Source organism: Petromyzon marinus, chromosome 15 (genome assembly GCF_048934315.1).
Source record: "Petromyzon marinus isolate PM22_M1 ecotype Great Lakes invasive population chromosome 15, UKy_Petmar_22M1.pri1.0, whole genome shotgun sequence".
In the NCBI taxonomy this organism is placed as follows: domain Eukaryota; kingdom Metazoa; phylum Chordata; class Hyperoartia; order Petromyzontiformes; family Petromyzontidae; genus Petromyzon; species Petromyzon marinus.
The window spans coordinates 12,688,862-12,707,905 of NC_133681.1; the positions used below are offsets into that span (position 1 = coordinate 12,688,862).

The 19,044-nt window shown below is 47.9% G+C and overlaps 1 protein-coding gene across 7 annotated transcripts in view; it reads right to left on the bottom strand.

Annotated features, from left to right (window-relative positions):
• Positions 1-19,044, bottom strand: part of STAU2 (staufen double-stranded RNA binding protein 2) — a 35,852-nt gene that overhangs the window by 10,067 nt on the left and 6,741 nt on the right. For 3 of the 7 annotated variants that reach the window (XM_076067286.1, XM_076067288.1, XM_076067285.1), the window contains exons 2-15: positions 17,068-17,251; positions 15,819-15,949; positions 13,907-14,066; positions 12,651-12,804; positions 12,235-12,348; positions 11,312-11,483; positions 9,713-9,823; positions 8,206-8,421; positions 7,495-7,635; positions 7,047-7,178; positions 5,597-5,666; positions 4,050-4,248; positions 3,011-3,128; positions 1,067-1,180 (exon numbers count right to left, since the gene is read on the bottom strand). In XM_076067286.1, coding sequence (XP_075923401.1) covers positions 1,067-1,180; positions 3,011-3,128; positions 4,050-4,248; positions 5,597-5,666; positions 7,047-7,178; positions 7,495-7,635; positions 8,206-8,421; positions 9,713-9,823; positions 11,312-11,483; positions 12,235-12,348; positions 12,651-12,804; positions 13,907-14,066; positions 15,819-15,949; positions 17,068-17,245 — 2,010 coding nt within the window. In that variant the 5' untranslated portion in view covers positions 17,246-17,251. The remainder of the gene's footprint in view (positions 1-1,066; positions 1,181-3,010; positions 3,129-4,049; positions 4,249-5,596; positions 5,667-7,046; positions 7,179-7,494; positions 7,636-8,205; positions 8,422-9,712; positions 9,824-11,311; positions 11,484-12,234; positions 12,349-12,650; positions 12,805-13,906; positions 14,067-15,818; positions 15,950-17,067; positions 17,252-19,044) is intronic. The other 4 variants (XM_076067289.1, XM_076067287.1, XM_032954886.2 and 1 more) reach the window with 4 other exon arrangements.

Genomic DNA, 19,044 nt, shown 5'->3' on the forward strand with positions numbered 1-19,044 from the left:
TGTGAGGTGGTGTGAGGTGGTGTGAGGTGGTGTGAGCGAGGTGGTGTGAGTGAGGTGGTGTGAGCGAGGTGGTGTGAGCAAGGTGGTGTGAGGTGGTGTGAGTGAGGTGGTGTGAGGTGGTGTGAGCGAGGTAGTGTGAGGTGGTGTGAGCGAGGTGGTGTGAGTGAGGTGGTGTGAGCGAGGTGGTGTGAGTGAGGTGGTGTGAGCGAGGTGGTGTGAGTGAGGTGGTGTGAGTCAGGTGGTGTGAGTGAGGTGGTGTGGGCGAGGTGGTGCGGGCGAGGTGGTGTGAGCGAGGTATTGTGAGCGAGGTGGTGTGAGTGAGGTGGTGTGTCACACATATGTCGACTACATAACGGTATTATAGTGCATTTCAAATGTATAATAAACAGTGGTCACCTCATCCCAGGTTTACACATGAATTTGCAAGTATACCATACCATCTGAGTATTTCTTACCGGTAATTCATAATGGCATATACCATCCCACTTTGACCACTGGGTGTATGATCAAGTGGGGTGTGGGTGAGCGATCGAGCACATGGATGAGCAAGCCAGTTGAGTGTATTTACAAGAGTGAGGTATGGGCGGGCGGGCGGGCGAGCGAGTGAGCAAGAGAAAGAGCAAGCATGTAAGGTGTATGCACGAGGTGTGGGCGAACCAACATGCAGGTGACCAAATGAGTAGGGTGTGGGTGAGCGGGTGAGCAAGTGAGTGGGGAGCGGTGGTGTAGCAGTGAGAACGCTGCACTCTGAACCTGGCGACCCGGGTTCGATTCCCGGTCACGGAGAACACCAGTGATGATAATTATCTGAACCGATTATGGGCCTCCCCTAGGTCGACTCGGCCTCAAATAAGTACCTGATGCAGTGTGTAAAGATCGCCACTGGGGAAACAAAGGTGGCCGGGCACGGTGCTGGCCACCAAACCCTCGTGTGCCGTGCCTGCCTTCATGGATGCTCGTAACAGCACTTGCTCCTACAGTCTGTTAAGGATATACGGGAGATCTTTGGGGTGTGGGTGAGCAGAGTAAGCGGGCAGGTGTGGCGTGTTCAGTGCAGGAGCAGCACCTGATCACGTGCCGCCTCCACAGTGCTGCCCACGCCATGGAACGCTATTTGTAGGGGCAGGATGGTAAGGGTGCTCATCACATCCTTCCCATGCTGCATGTCCATGTACTGCACCTGTTCGTCACCAAACACACAAATCCCACATTTATTGTTAAAGTGTGCACTTGTGTTCCAATTTCGTGATCGGTGTCAGGGTCATGGGACGAAACGTCTATTTGGAAGTCTCAAGGAGTAGTGCATCAACGCATAGGTGAAATCACAGAATCAAAACCGAGATATACCTTTGAAAAACCAGTTTTTTTCTAATCCACATAAGGAATGGTCCATAGTCTCAAGTGCTCAGCTACAGAGATATTCAGCACATGGCAGTCCAACCAATACTTTGTTCACGTGTGATGTTTTATGTTCAGTTATTGGTGCCAAAGCTGAGACCATCAACTCAAAAGACTTGAGAAACAAATTTTATCATGATTGGCTGACTGGATTAGAACCTAGGCCTCAGCGGAGCTAGTTTATTGCTCTGAACTTTCAGCCACTCGGCCACCTCTGATTAATACATTTATTAAAATCCTATTTATAGATTTTTTTTAGCAGGTAAAGCCCACTGAGCTATTAGTTCTATTCCAGAGGCAATCTGGCCATGCATGATAGCTCGTCAAAGTGGCTCATGTGGATTTTTTGAGTAGCAGCCAAATAATCTAAACGCAAGTTTTTCTGAAGGTGGAAGGCAAAACTGGAGGGCCCAGAGAAAAATCCACGCGACCACATAGCGTGAGAACACGTGAACTCCAAATATACAGGAGTCAGGGTCTGTATCGAACCCACAACCTACTGCATACCAGGTGAGGGAGATAACATTTGACTAATGCAGTGCCCGAGGAATGCCTGATAATACTTGTTCACCGATTTCTATCCTTATTGCGCTGTTCGCGTTTCGATACGATTATAATGAATTTCCTGTAGAAACCCCACCGGTCGCTAGATTGAAACAATCGGCGTCAAGAACCAGCAACACCAGCAGTATCAGACAACACTATAATCATCACGGGGAAAAGCGAGATGCTGAATTCAGTTAATGAAGAAGTTCCCAGCATGTGCAGCGAAAGGTCGGATATCATGCCGAACAACACAGGACACAACCCAAAAAGACATCTAAAACGCTCTCTGATATTTCAGTGCAAACATGGTCCTAACAGCTCTTCTCCAGTAGCTGCCAGCTTGCTGTGTTCAAGACTGTCCGACGCGACTTTGAAGCTTTGATGAGCATAAAAAGACTTTCACATCACAGTCGAATCGGTTCACCGCGATGGTGCTCGAGTGACACCAACACACAGGAAAACTGTCACAGTGACATCACTAAGAGGGTCATGACAACATGCTGTACAGTGCATTGAAAGTCACTGGTAGCACAATGGTCAACGCATTTCTCTGTGAACCCAGCACTACGTTATATTTTCCAGCCAAAGATAATATCAGTGGTGAGCAATATATGAACCAATCCTGGATGCCCTCCCGATCAAAATGAGCACTGACCGGCATGGCTAAGCATGGTGAGGGTGATCTTCACCCAGGGCTGACAAAGATCCCCCCATTATACCCTTAACAGACTGTTTGGGCAAGTGCTGTTAGCGAGCAACTATGAAGGCCGGCACAGTGTACTAGGGGGTGGTATGGCCAGAACCACGCCTGGCCACCTTTGTCAATGTTTACGCACTGCACCAGGTACTCATTTTAAGGCTGAGTTGACCTCAAGGAGGCCCAGGTCCGATTCACTGATATTGGCTCTGAGCAGAAAACGAATTCGGGTCGCTGGGTTTGTAGCGCCGTGCACTAACCACTCCACTACCGCGCTCCACTGAACATGAACACACGCACGGTACTAAAATTCCCAGAGAAAACCCTCCGCTTGACACACAGGAACATTGTCCACCACGGAGTGGCCACCTGGAAGCCTTGCTCACGAGCCAGGTAGTCGAGTTGCTGGCACGCGTGGACCATGTGGACGGGCGGCACCTTCACCATGGCCTCCGCCGTGGGTGAGCCGCCTTTCATCAGCAGCTCCCTGCATCGCCACACACACGCGCACTCAGTTTTACGTAACCCAAAGGTTTTCGCTTCCATTATTAAGATTCACAATTGATTTTTGGATTAGAGCACGTAATAATTTCGACAAATCTTTGTCGCGAGCCAAACAAATTAAATTCTTACTTCGTGGTTTCATGACCTGAAGATGCTTGATGCAGTTTCAAGCGAAACGTCTTATCTAACTGATAAAATAAGATGAGAATTGTTCTTAACTTACGGATGAGCTGAAACAATAATTGGCACATTAAATTATTGTACACCTGACAATTTCATATGTTTGACGATGCCGGATGGTGGAGGGTTTTATGACAAAAGATTGGCTAGATCATGATGTGGCCTAACCCAAAATTATTAAACAGTTTTACATGCTAGCCCATATAACCTGTCCAGCAGGACACTCGCTTAGACAAGTTTACCCGAAGCTCCTGGGGAGGCCGCGCTACTACAAAGTTAAAGTTACCAATTTTTTTTTTTAAACAATATATATTTTTGATTCAATAAAAATGTATAATAATAATAATCACAATTGATAGCCCCAAATCCACTCTTCCCCATACCGTATTAGACATGGGGGTTGTTTAACCATACTCCACCATGATGGTCAGTGCAGGCTGATGAAGGGCGCACCCAGGACCAATTGGGATACCACAACGCCAGTGATGTTAGCCATGGCCGGGAATCGACCTCACATCATCGAGTTAATAGTGCAGTACACTTACCACTGTGCCATCACCCCACCCCGAATATTAAAATACCGCTGTTAAAACGGACACAAACTTTCACCCGGGTTTATCAAGAGCAATAATTGAGGCCAACGCAGGACTCGTAATTAAATATGGAAATGCCCCCGCGTGAGCCGCCTGCTTGAGTGGGCTGCCAATAGGATCCATAAAAGCACCTGGGAATGGTGGCAGTGGCGTTTCCTAGGCCGTGGGGGTGCATGGGGCCTGAGCCCCCCCACGACGGCTCCTTCTTGCCGTAGCCCATAGCAGGATGCTGCTGCTGCTGCTGCTGGGGAGGGGGACCGCCAGCCCGGTTTCGTGCTGCCTCCATCTGCTGGTAGACATCAGCTGACAGGTGCAGGATACCCTTTTGGTCTGAGCAGCAGAGAGGAGAGAGCGGCACGGGGAGACACGAGGTGGAGCAGGCGAGATGCACCAATTGCATGTCTGATTAGCACGGTTGGCTATGTACGGTGCGAAACAAGTTCAACATACATATATAAGGTTTTGTCTACGTTTCAGGGTGCACTATAGAGGTGGCCGGTGGCATTGGGAGGCTAACACCATGTCAGAAGCACTGAGCCAACACCACTGAGATTCTGGGTTCGACTCCAGGTTTCAGCCACCTGTAATTAAACCTGGTTATCAAGAGCGACGAGTTGATGGTCTCTGCCTAAACTATGCATTCGTGCAAAGAACCAATAATGTTTAAAGATGTTTTCACTTAATCTAATTTATTCCACCTCTGAGAATTAAAATAGTTGGTCACAAAAAGATGCAATGGACACTCGTTGCAGGGAATATAACATCTGTACTCCATATTCTTGGTTCTTTCGGTAAAGTCACGTAGATAGAAATAAGAATTAAATACAATTAAAATAAAAAAATAACACATTTAAAATAATAAAAGCAAAATACCACGACGTTTCGATCGCTTGTGTTACTTTTACTATTTAAAATGTGTTATTTGTATTTATAAAAAATATATATATACTTTTCTATCTACGTGACTTTACCGAAAGAACCAAGAATATGAATTCCTGCAGTCACGAAAGTTTTAAGTAAAAAAAAAAATCTGTACTCCAAGAATGGATAAAAAGGCCACCTGAAATTGACTTAAAAAGTAGTTCTATTACTTCTTCCAAGGCCATTTCTATAATCTGATATGCGGTGGTGGACGGCGAGCTGTGAGGGTACCGAACGAAAAAGTATTTGTCTCATGACATGATGCCAATGATTCAAATGGAATATAAATGAAAAAAATAAAAAGCACACTACACACAACACACGGAGAATGTGATAGCTGGGTGGTGGATGATTGTAAACCACTTCAACTTGACTCGACAATCCTGGCTAATTTAATCCCAAATAACAAGTCTATAACCACTCCAATACACAATTTCCACTGCCACATTCGAGCTGAGCCAGCATTGGGCGCTCGCAGTACAGGTGGTTTCCAATGGCTATTTGCCATGCTAAGCTGGAACCAAGTGACTTCACAAGACATCCGAGTCTGGCTCGTGGCCAAGCAGGACCAGGGGCAGGAATAATGACTCATTCATTGGGTATGACGTCAATCAGTAGGGCACAGGGTCGCCGCGATACCTGGCACCTGCTAAAATGCATCAGGCTCGCCGGGTAAGGCTCAGATGTCCGTGCGAAGAGAGGCACAAATCAATCGGACCCCAGGCCACCCTGCCGTAGTAGGGAAACAGCTACTTACTGGGGCTGGCTGGTTCCGCGAAGGTCACTTTGCGTGTATCCACCGGCTTCTCACCCTCTTGCGGCTGACACTGGTAAGGAAGGGGCACAGGGGTAGGGAAATAGGCAATGGTGAGGCAGGAATATAGAGTGGGCAGAGTGCAACACATGGAGGAGACAAGGGGCAGCACAGAATATATCCAGATTGAATGCTTTTTGTAGCTTTAATTTGTTGGTAAATGCATGATAGTTTTGTCCCTTATTTTCTTGGGAAACATTATGACCCTTCCTACAGCCTTTTGTCAATCAACACATGGTTGAGTCACCCCACGCTGTGCTGCTTGTGGGGGTTATTTGACCATACAGTACTCCACAGCGTTGGTTCAGTGTGGAATTTTGGAGGCATGGAACATAGAATGCAGATCTTTTGTTACAATTCCCTCTGCTCAAAAAGTAGGCCAGCAGCAGCCTTAAATACAGGCACTCCTTGACATAGGCGATAGATGCGTCCCTGGAAAAAACGCACGTATCTCAAAATCGCGTATGTCAAAAGCAATTTTCCCACAAAAAATAATGGTAAAGGAAGTTGGGGTTAGGGGATTTCACTCACGCAGACATAATCGGCTATATTATCCTCGCATATATCAATAGGCCTATTGCCAGCGAGACTCCCCTTTTTTATCTCCCTCTCGAGCTTTAATTCCTAACCACCTGTGTGTGTGTGTTCTCTTGCTACAGAACCCTCTCATTAATTATCCCTTCACTACCTGTGCTCCTTCCTCTCCGATGTTAGATAACCAGCCACCTGTGTTCTTAATTATCCCTTCACAACCTGTTCTCTTTGTAAATTCCCTCAGCACCTGTGTTGTTTATATTATATGAATCTTGAGTAGCTCTGTGTAACTTTTCTTCCCCATTTAGTCCCCTACACGTTGTAACTACGCGTTGTGCAGACAAAGTGAAGGGCGCCGGTGTACACCCGGCGAGATGCTGTGCCTGCATAGCACACGAGTTATCATACGGCACTTGCTGCTGACAACGCCATTGGGTCGCGGTGCCAGGCTAGGGTAGCGTACGTCGCGTTGCGGGATGACGTTATTCCGAAACAGTACCTCGCGTGTATCAATAAAAGGTTTAAATTTAAAGCGCGAGTTATTCCAAAATGGTGTACCACGAAAGTGCGTAAACCGAGGGTTGCCTGGACCTGTTTTATGGATGGTCAACACCCATCCAAGTATTATCCAGGCTCACCCCTGATTTAACTTCAAAGATCTGCATTCTCGGCCGTTTGGTCAGAGGCCATAACATTATCTACTGAAACGTTGCATTTCCTTCGACGCCCGAATGTCAAAGTTGCAGAGGAAAATAAAACAATAGAAAACCTGTTTATCAATTTATCCGCATATTTCAAACGGCAACGACGAAGCCATTGTCAAAAACCGGGTAAACAGACAGCCCAGCCTCAGAACCACCTTGTCATCGGGCGAGACGGCCGGCAGCGAGGGCTTGTAGCCCAGCTGCAGCAGCAGCGTCTCCGCCGCGTTGCGCTTGGCGATCTTCTTGCTGGGACCAGTGCCCGTCGCACAGTCATCGCCCACCTTCACCTGCACACAGCGCAGCACAGAGGCACGGCACTTCCTTCAGCCTCGCAGACCACCGCCGCCGGGACGCAGGACATTAGCGGGCACCCGTTAAGGCTGGCGTGGCGCGCGAGGGCACCGGTGGGGATAGCACTACGCATGCCCCGCTGCCGGTGTTGATGATGATGACCACACTCACTATGCATTGAGCAGTCATCTTAGGCATAGTCAATCTTGAGGTGGCTCAGTGCAGGCTTGGATGCCAATTGTAATTCTTATTGCATGACTTGGCCAGGAATTGGGCATTTGCCCACGCATGTAACTGCATATGTGCCCGTGCCTGCATGATGAACTCGCGTCGACGCAGTGCCAGGCTGCGCTCCGAGACGACTGTGTAGTCGGGCTCACGCTCCTTCTTCGCCTGCTGGATCTGTGCGAGCCGGCTGATGGGATTCATGCCCTGGCTGTACTCTGGGCTCACCTGCACAGCCACACAGGTAGGCGAGACACATCTTATCTTATCTAAATGTATATAGCACCTTCATTCAAGGCGCTTTGCAGCGATTATAAAAATGGTACATGTGATGAAAGTGGTTGAGATAAAAAGTGGGATTATTAAAAGTGGTGGTGTAGAAACGGTGGAGGAGCTTAAGGATGGGTTGGGGTAGGGCAAGTCGTAGCTGGTAGGCAAGGGGCAGGTTGTAATCAGTAGGATGTGCTAGGAAGAAGACACATGGGGTTGTTTTAAGGGAGGAGCGGAAGCAGCTGAGTGCAGGTGATTGTTTCATGTGCAGTGGGAGTTTGTTCCAGTGAAGGGGAGCAAGAAGGGGAAAAGGAACGAAAGCGTGATTGGGTGTAGGGTGAGGGAAGCACAGAGAGGGACAGAAGAGATTGCGAGTGCATGAAGACGGGAACGAGACATCGTAAGAAATCGCATGACACCTGTGCCGTGTATACACGTGTGGCCGAAAACCAACATGAGCACACGCGCCAAGACCCAGGCGCCCACCACCATCCTCGACACCACACCGCCACGGGGCCAAGGCCTCACCTTCACGATCGACTTGGGTTTCTTCTTGAAGAGCGTGGGCCGCGGTTTTTCCACGACGGGTAGGGGTGGTAGCTTGAACAGCTCGGCCAGCACGATAGCGGCCGCCTTCTTCTTGGACAGCTTCTTGCTCTTGCCTTCCTCCTCGGCGGAGAACTGCCCCACTGAGAGCCTCGTCACAAAGCTCTTCATGTGCGGGGGGCCGCTCTCCCGCACCACCTGCACGGGGCGCACGCAAACGTGATGGCTCAGGGACTCGCAGGGACTCTAAACTATTTTTTATTTTACCAGGTGAGGCCCACTGAGCTATATAGCTTTTTTTTCAAAAGCGACCTGGCCACAAATGATTGTCCAATGTAGAGGCTTATCATGTGGAAATGTATAACAGCCAAATACTCTAAACGCATGTCTCGAATTGAGGGAAAAAACGGAGGACCCGTAGAAAAATGTATGCGACCACGTGGAGAACATGCAAACTCCAAATATACAGGCATCAGTGTCGTGATCAAACCAGCAACCTCCTGCATACCAGGCGAGGTATTTAACATCTCGCTACCGTAGTACCCCACGGTGGCATCGTGAAGACGCCACCGCTGGGCACACCAACCAGGCCGGCGTCTACTCCTCCGTCACCGGTCAGACGCCGTCCCCCCACCTGCTGCCTGAAAACTGCTTCCTAATGCCTTCGAAGGAAACAAACTCACTGAGCGTTGTTGTGCAACATTGTGCGTTAAAAAAATATTGAAATTACACGAGATCCTTCTCCACGTATCATAAAGATATTGTTTTATTTATATTTGGATACACAGAACGAGTGTCCGCTCGTATAAATCAAAATATTATTCAGTCCCATCAGCCTATTGGCTTCCCAGACTAGTAAGCAGATGAACTCACGAACATTTGATTTGTATGTGGAGACAGACGGAATGTCTGCTTATCTACATTTACTTCAGTGTAGTTTGTTGGCTGTTTGTAGGAGTTACGTAAAAATGTGGCTGCCGAGTCCTGTAAATACAATGAACTAAGGAATCCTGGGAAGGGGTCACGTGACAGGAAGTGGCACGGGGTACCAAAATGGTTTGTTACAGTAGCCTCAAGGACAGTCTTGTGTGCAAGTATTCATTTTTCATTCATACTTTAATTCATACTTGCACCATTCGGTTCCTGCAGCAAGTCAGGAACTGAATGGTGCTCAGGACCAGGGGGAACAATGCAACTCTTTGTTTTTTTCGGTAAAGTCACGTAGGTAAAATAAAATAAATGGTTTAATATAGTTATTTTCATTTATTTCATTTTACCAAAGAGTATGAATCCTTGCAGTCACGAAAGCTTCAAATCTAGAAACAATGCAACTGTCGGCTAAAAAAATGTAACCGTCTTCTATACCGGCCACTATGGAGCTGTTTGCTAAACCTGGTACCGATCGCCTGCCTCCTGGTGTTGGCACCAGTCGGTGGTGAGGGCCCTGTCATCTCGGGAGAGCCGTCGTGCCAGGAGCCAAACCTGTCACCTCGAAGTTGACGGGGAAGTTCCTCTTGAGCGCGATCTCGAACACCTGGCTGATCTCCGACTTGTTGGCGTCGTGGTCGTTCTCCTCATCCTCATCCTCGTTTCCATTCTCCTATAATCGTGAGCGACACGCACACGTACACACAGTTACATAAGTAACGTATGTACGCAAAGACAAAGATCCCCCGGGTAGCATACGCATGTTGGGGCAAGTTCTGTTAGCAAGCGCTAATATGAATGCCGCCGTGGTGCACAAGGGGGTGGGGTGTGGCCAGAACCATGCTTAAAGACCTGTGTCTCCCAAGTACTGATGTTTACACACTGCACCAGGTACATACTGCACTAGTAGTGATTTATCTTAAACCCAGAAGCGGTTTAAGAGAAAATCAGCACTGATGTTGTATGTAGCCGAAAATTCAAGTCAGGCTGTTGCGTTTGTAGCGCAGTGCACTGCGTGTGTGTACATATGTGCACACACACGCACACGCACATATATACACAGTTATATATACTCACACACATATAGTCAAACAAAGACAAAGATCCCCCGTAAAGCCTTAACATAATATTGGGGCAAGTTCTGTCAGCGAGCACCTATGAAGGCCGGTAAGGTATACAAGGGGGTGGGTAGCCAGCACCACGCCCAACTGCCTTTCTCTCCTCAGTGATGTTTTACACATCGCACCAGATACTCATGTATAGACACACACAGTTACACGAATGCACATACAAAGATGCATTCCCAATTCAGCATATCATTTTTTTTCAAAGAAACAGTACAATCAAATAAAAGTGCTCAATGGCAACCACTGATTAGTCAAAGGAACCAGTGCAGCCCTATAATTTAATTCTCATGCCACGATTGGCAGAAGGGCTTCAACTAGAGGGAGGTCAAAAGAGCCCCTCCAGATGATATTTGGCCCGCTGACCAGACGTCTTGGAAGAGAGATGGGAGTATTCACAATTTACTCCAGCATACATGCCCTGCTAACCAACTAACTCTGGTGCACCCATTTATACTGCTGGGTGGACATAGGGGGGTTAAAAAAAGTGCACCATTGTTTCAACTGGCATGCACGGAGATCATACCAGTGATGTCTTGATTGCAAATCCAGCGTGCGAAACCACTATTCATAGTCACTTAATAAATTCGGTATTTGGGCCATTCTTATAGTGCAGGGTGATCGCGAAATTGCTATATTTCACAGGTCGATATAGTGTGCTCGTGAGGAGTGATGTTGCTATGGCCTACTCTTTTACAATGGGATCAGAGGCTCTTTAACGTTTACAATGAAGCAGAGGGTGTATTTTTTAAGGTTAATACACCCGCAGTAACAGCCAGGGGGTTACCTGCAGGATTTGAACCGCAGACCTCAGCAACGAGCGACGGACTTTCTAACGCGTGCCATGTCACCGCCACATTACACAACCCCGATTCGTCAACAACCAGCGTGGAAATGTGCAGAGCGGCAGGCAGCTTTTCTTTCACCCTCGGCCTCATTTGTCAAGGCAACGACGAGTCCCCAATGAGCTGCCGCCTGCTTCGCCATAAAAGGAAGCCGGCTCCGTCCAAGCTGTTGGTGGTGCAGCAGAGCATAACCTGTGTGTCGGGCGCAGGCTTGGGAGGCAGCGGGTCGCTTTGAAGGTCCTTGAGCGCGTTGCTGGCAGCATTGTGGCGCGCGGCTTGCCGCGTACGGCCCTCCCCCGTGAACTTGCGCTCGCCCACCTGCAGCTCCACCAGGAAGGCGCGCGGCATCGGGGGGTGGTGGTACCTGCCCGGTCAGAATCGCCAAACAAATGGGGTCACAATGCAACAGGGATCCAGTGACACAGCGCGGTTGGATTGTGTCCCGGTGTGAGAAATGCAATGGGGCACCGTGAATACTTTCCCCCCCTCCTCCCCTTCATAACCTGGCGCATCAGCCGCTCTGGTCCATGGGTCTGCCCCAGTGCAGTTGTACCACCTGCACACTCAATAGCTACACTGTTGGATCCAGGGGAGTGTAGCAATAATGATCGAGGCTTTACAGGTTGGGGAGATGAAAGATGAAAGGCAGAAACTTCTTGAGATGTCACCCAAACATCTGTCCTGACGACTGGCTTTGCACACAACGCATGTTTGTGTAAGCGTGTACATGAGCTGTGCATGTGTGTACATATCTGTGTGAGACCGTGACGATGTGTATGCATGGACGTGTGGTTTATGTGTGTTGTGCATGTCTATGTGTGAGCTCATGAGCATGTGTGCACACAACACCAAGTATGCGTACACACATGTGCAAAAGGAAATGAATGTGCACTTATGCATCTGCATGTGAGCCAAGTACATTTGCATGATCATGTCCTAAGTGTGTGTGCGCACGTGTACACATTGCTGTGTGTGAGCAATGCGCGGGTGTGATTACGTGCAACTTCGAATGAGTCATGTGTTTCCATACACGTGAGCTTGCATGTGCGAGTGGTGTGGATGTGTGCACTAAATTTGGGCGGCAGGGTGGCACAGTGTTAACATTTGCGTCTCACAGCAAGAAGGGCATGGATTCGATTTCCGACTCGGGCGCCTTTCTGAGTGGAGTTTGTATGTTCTCCCCCTGTTCTGCATGGGTTTCCTCCAGGTCCTCAGGTTTCCTCCCATAGCTAAACAAAAAAAACATACAATGTAACTGGCATTGGACAAACATCCCAATGCTGAAAAAATATCTGCAAATTACTCAATTGGGATTAAACACAGCAACAGTACCCCGTACTGCGAAAACTTGGTAGGACCTTGCTGATAGTCTTGTGACTCAGTAAGGATTTTCTGGGTAAGAAAGCATAATAATAAAAATGTGTGCGTGTGAAAGTGCATGTGTGTATGCCTAGATACAAGTGTTATAATGCGCAAGTGAATTCTGTGAGTGAACGCGCACGTGTGTGCACGTATGCTTGCAGATCACGACCTCTGGTGCGGCATGCCGCGGTAGTTGTAGTTTGGCCGATATCCGGGCATGGGCGGCGGGTCAAAGTGCCGGTAGAACACGGGCAGGCCCAGCTTCATGGCCATCCCATTGAGCTCCACGGTGGGTGTGATGCTCCCTGCGGGCAGCATAAAAACTGCGGCCATGTCACCACACGCTGTGCCATGTCCCGCAGATGCTCCGAACCAACATCGGACTAACCGGCTGTGCCACCCATCGTTGTGGCCTCTTGCCTCCAGAAGCCACGTGGGTGTATTATGTGTCTGATCCCCGTGCTATGGGTGGTTATCCATTTACTCGAATGATAGCACAGTCCGTGCAGACAATGCGAGTCAAGAGGAAGAGAAATGGGAAATTAATGGAAGGTACAAGTTACATGAGTGAATACTGTACAACACTGTATACATGTTCATCATTTATTGTCGATCCACTGCAGAATGAGAGCCTCCCCATGCTGCGCAGGTGGGGGTCATGTGACCATACTTCACCGTGCTGGTCTATGCAGGTTGGTATAGGGGGAAGTATAGATGCTAGAAGCATAGTACAGTACAAACATTTATTTTGCTGCACTGCCTTCTGGTGCCTACATAGCCCCGTAACAGCCTACGACACCTGTTTTGTGCAAGGTAGTCACCCATCGAAGTTCTAGTCCAGGCTCAAGCCTACTTAGCTTCCGAGATCTAGTGAGATCGGGGGCATTGCGGGTGATATGATCATGGGCACAATGCTCAACACAGGAACGGCAATACGAGTGGCAAATTAAAGCCAGCATGTGTACTGGTATGTGGACACATCATGGTGTGTATGCACCAGTGTTTCTGTATTTACAGCATGTAATTACTACCATATGTGTGTGCAAATGCATGTGCATACGTGCCCAAGCGTGTGTGCGCATAAGCAGCGGTAGTTTAGTCGTTAGCGCAATGCACACACTGTGCTCTGCACCCGGCCGCCCGAGTTCGATTCCCTTTCACGGCTAACATCAGTGGCGAATATCTGCACCAGTTCTAGACCTCCCCTAGGTCAACTCAGCTTCAAATGAGCAGCAGGTGTGGTGTATAAACATCACCACTGGGGAGACAAACTGCGGCTTGACATGCTGCTGGCTACCCACCCCCTCGTGTCCCATGCCGGCCTTCATAGGTGCTCGCTAACTGCACTTGCCCCAACAGTCTGTTGCAGGTTAAACGGGGGATCTTTGTCTCGGTGTCCCTATACACGAGTGGCCCGAGCCGCACCTGGGTTGGTGCCAAGGTTGTGCTTGGGTGGGCGAGCGGGCGGCCGGGGCAGCGCCGTCTCGGCGAGGGCACGCGTGGCAGCCGAGTGTTGCGCCTTCTTGATGCTGCTGCCCTCGGCCTCCCATGTCTGCTCCCCCAGCGCCAGCTCGACCGTGAACAACTGCGCGCGAGCGTGGTGGCAAAGCGGGGGAACAAGGCACCGACTCCGCTCAGAAAACATGCAACAACAACGACCACTGCAGTTCACCACGAAGTGGCGGTGATGTCACCACGGCGCTTGTGCCATGCTAGGTGCACTTTGAGGCCACGTGAAGTGTCGAAGGCCCGCTGTCAGGTGGTTACGGAACAGACCCAGGTGCCATGGATTGACTGAGAAGACTGGCAGAACACATGCTGTCACACACACACCATGCTTTGGTAGCACACATTATTACTGCCATCACCTAATACTAATAATTTGGCATGTGACATTGCATTAGGCACGTACAGCGAATGATGGTCGGAGTACATGTATGTCCAATGGGGAGGGGTACAACAATAAAATCTACTTCTGTACAGGTAATACGCAGATTGTTACTTCAAAGGACAATGATGGTTGGCTTGGGGAGGCCTTAATCCAGCTGTGTATTGATCACGGCTACTGATGATGACGATGACTGATGTATTGGTTCATCGATTATTAGAAATTCCTATTGTGCGCTGTATAATCAACCATCACGCATAAATTGAATGTCGAATGCATGCGTCAAATTGTCCATGTTAGAATCGATGGTTATGCAGGTGACCCCCGGCTTACGGCGGCTCGACTTGCGATCATCGTCCTGGAACCAATTAGATCGTAGGTGCGGGGATCGCCTGTACATTGGTATATGTTGTGGGGCACTGTGTTGTGCGCATCAGATGGTAGTGCAGTAAAATACATAGTTATACTGTACGTCTATGCGCTCATGTCGCTGCTCCCAGCTTTCACCAAGCCGCACTGACCAGCATGGTGAAGTATGGTCAAATAAGCCCCCAAAGCCTGCATGGCGTGGGTAGGATCCCATCCAGCAGTGGATTGACGAAAGGGCTGTACATGTCCTTATGCGATATAGTATTATTTTATGTGAACTCTACAGCCACTAGATTATACATGCAGCACAACGCTAAACCATATAATGTATTATGAAATCGAATCGTGACCCTGAATTGTGAATTTCATCGAATTACAATCGGGAAAATGCTATATGCGTATTAAGGACGTCAAAACATATGCTTCCATGGTTCAGTTAGTCATTATTTGGGGTCATGCCACGATTAAAACATCTCTTCTTTAAGGAAGCCAATAGGCTATCCATAGAAACGCCTGGGAAACATTTTGTCCGCCTGTCCATACAAGACCATTTTATTTTTACAAAAACTAGAAAACCCTTAAAGCAATCGTCACAAAATTCAGCACGGAATTTACCAACACCAACTGCCAGAACTGCATCGAATTGAGAATGGACTAGCAATTAAATAATTCAACACTGTTTCATGTTAGAAAATGTTACGCTGCATATCATAACATTTCTAACGGGTGTAAGTAGCTGGCATCTTGCATGGAGAACGGAATTGAGTCTCCCTTAATTTACTGGTATGACAGCTTGTTTTGTTAAAAGGGTTAGGGTGTGATGGTTTACCCCACATACTGATTTGATGAATTGTCATAAATCGGGGTTGCATTTTATTCCAAGAATTGTTTCATTTTTGTTATAATTGTTGTCTTGTTTGCATTGTTTCTCACTTGCTCCGTATGCGTTGTGCGGTTGTTTGTTCCACGAGCCTGCATGTAATTACGAACAAATTAAATAATTGCTAATGCCTCAGGCAATGGCCCCGCATCACACCACTGCGTGAAGCAGTGACGGGCTACAGTGACCAGGCGACGTACCTTGGCATGTGCGGGCCCCTCCTCCCGCACCAGCTTGTACTGGGCCTGCAGCTTGTTGTAGCGGGCCAGCTCATTCACCAGACACATTGGGGTCTTCTCTTTGGGGTTTGCCATGTTTTCCTCCAGAGATACTGTGGCACACACACACAGTATGTACACAAACACAAAGAAAAAGATCCACCCCCCCCCCCCTTATAGCCTTGACAAGATTGCTGGGGCAAGTGCTGTTAGCGAGCACCTATGATGTCTGGCACGCAATCGAGGTGGTGGGTGGCCAGCACTATACCCGGGTCACTTTTATCTCCCTAGTGGCAAAATGTTTTACACATCGCACTAGGTACTCATTTGAGGCTGAGTCGACCTAGAGGAAGCCTAGGACCGGTTCAGATAATCATCACTGGTGTTGGGCGTGAGCAGGAATCGAACTCGGTTTGCCGGGTTCGAAACACGTACATATACACACACAAAAAAAATATCCACAAAGACAACAGGTACTCAAAAATACAGATATATATAAAGAAGACAAAGATAATGCTCGTTATTTAGCCATCATGACCAAACTATAAAGCGCTGCTGTGACCAATTCTAGGCCGATTGCAAAAGGCAGTGCACGTGGATAAAAATCAAGCCCTGAAATACAGGTTGATAGTGCAATGTACAAATACCACTTGGCCACCACGATGCACAAGCACACCACAAACACCAAGTTTCAGCACAAAGTATTTAGACTACTGGAGCAGGTGTTGGTAATAAGCAAATATTAAGGCCAGCAAAGTACAGAAGGGGATAGTGTAGTCGGGACTGAGAAGGGCCACCTTTGTTTACCCAGTTTTGAAATTAAAGGCCGAGTTTAGCGAGGAAGAGGCCCAGGACCAGTTATGATACCGCTTGCCAACGATGTTAGCTGTGTAATGGAATTGAAAGCAGGTTACTGAGTTTGTGGCACAGTGGGTCAACGACTTCACCACCAAAGCTTAAATGCCCCGTGCGACACAGAGTCCTGATTTCACAAGTAAACAACATATATTTGTAAGACTGAATTGGCAGTGGTGTGCAAGCACACATAACAAAAACTCAACATATACGTCAATAGCTTTGCCACAAAAAGGAAAAGTATATAACAGGTTACGTTTTGGGAAATTGCCCTACTTTCTAACAGAGCGAGGTCAAAGAAATTGAACGACTTATTGAACAAGTGCCATTTCTGAGAAACGGGTGTCACACACACACACACACATTGGAACCTCACCAGAGGACATGCCGTCAATGATGGTGCCGATGGCGTTGGTAGTGGCTGTGACGGGGCACTGACCGGCCGGCGGGGCCAGCAGTGGGCTTGTGGGCTCCAGGCCGCACGCGTCACCGGCCACAGAGGGGAGGGGGGCACCCACAGACAGAGCCGGGGCCGTGACTGAGACCTGCGCCATCCTCTGCTGCAGAGGGTGCCAGAAGAAGAGAAGACATGGGGGTAAAGGGAGAGAATTAGGACTCTGCTTACCCAGGATTGGCCCAGGTTCTGCATCAGGGCCTAGGTCCATGTCCCTGCTCTGTGAGCGGTGAGGCTCCGTGGGTTCTGCCCCTGGATGGCTCCCTCCTCTTCACTTTCCTTCAGTCAGAAGGTGGATGTTGTAAATGGAAGGACATTTTTTTTTAAAGTTGGTTTTAGTTAAAATTTCCATAGGCATGGGTTAATGTAGGCTGTTTGTTTTGTCAATATTTTCTGTGCGTTTTTAAAACACTAACATAGCCAGGAAGAGAAACGAAGTGAACATCTAAATTCTGTGTTGGGCCTACAGAACTGAGCATGTGGCTCAGTGTGTGAAGAGTCTGGAATACATTGCAAGTGGAAGGTTGCCTGAGCAATTCATTCCTCTGGGGTTTATAAAAACGAGTGTCATTGTGGAAAGTCAAAAGTTGTCGTCCGATGGACGATCTTACCTCCACCATAGGATTCTGTAAGTTTAAGCACTGACTCTGGTCTGCAATAAGATGAGCACCACCGTACGATTATTTGAGCAAATATTTTTTTCTTACAAAAACTGTAACTTTTTAGAGACGACACTAGTCTTCAACAGTTCATGAACAGCTACAGAGCAGGCACTGATTCATGAATTTATTGTTTGTCTTGGAAGGGGCACTTATGGGGGAGTGCGCTGGCACCACCATTGCCCAGCGATGACACCGCTGTGCGTTAAACACCTTCAGCTCAGTCTTGTTCCTGCTGTCCCTTATCCTCTCCCACAGTGCAAGAGTTAACAGAGAAATCAATCATCAATTTTATGTCAATTGTGCAATGGTAGTGTAAGCTTAACAACACGTAGGCTTTTTCAAGCACTCAGAACGGAAGTTTTTTTTCTTGAATTTCTACAGTTGGCACACCCAAAACGTCGTCGTCATCGTCATCATCATCATCACATCTTGAAATGGACCTCGGAAGGTGATGCAACTGATCTAGTTCATTGGGTCTGGCTTCAAAAAAGATCAGAGGGCTATTTGATTCAGCAGCCCTCTCACCATGACTAAATGGCCAAGCTTCCAGCACCACTGGACATGATTAATGCAAAGCAGGATGAAGGCCTCCTCAAGCCACCAAGTTTCATGACCCCTTTTCTTAGATCCTACGATGTTAACAATCCACCTAGAACCTGTACATTAGATTGTTTCATTGCGCCACCTTTGTGGAGGACAACCTTTCAAGTGTGTCACCCCATCTGTGAGTCTCAATCACTGGCCACCATCCATTCTAAAGACACGTGCTGACTTTTATTTTCACATACCGTATAAAGTGTCTTTGGATAAAAAAAAAAATCCTGCAGAGATGGGGTTGGGCTAAATTCAGTGAAAAACCAGACACTTATATTTGAGTCAATCTAACTCACTCAAACATAAAAGCCTGGCTTAATCTCAATGTGGCTGCGCAGATTCCAGTTGTGGATCTCACGTCAGTAAGTGTACGTTGTAGTTCCAGGCACAAAGCAAACCAGGCTCTATGCAACACGCACTGTCCTGTGGAAAAAGCATTGTAAAATCAACAGTCGTTTGTCATTTATGAAAAAGGAACTTGGAATTTCCACCAGTGCCTCAGGAGATAAGGATATAGAGTATTCATATTTCAGCACAAGCAGACCAATTACATTTCTCTTTCATGTAATATAAACACTGAAAATAAACCACCTTTAAATAACTGTTGTTCCATTACTGAGAGAACGACCGATGTGCAGGTGGA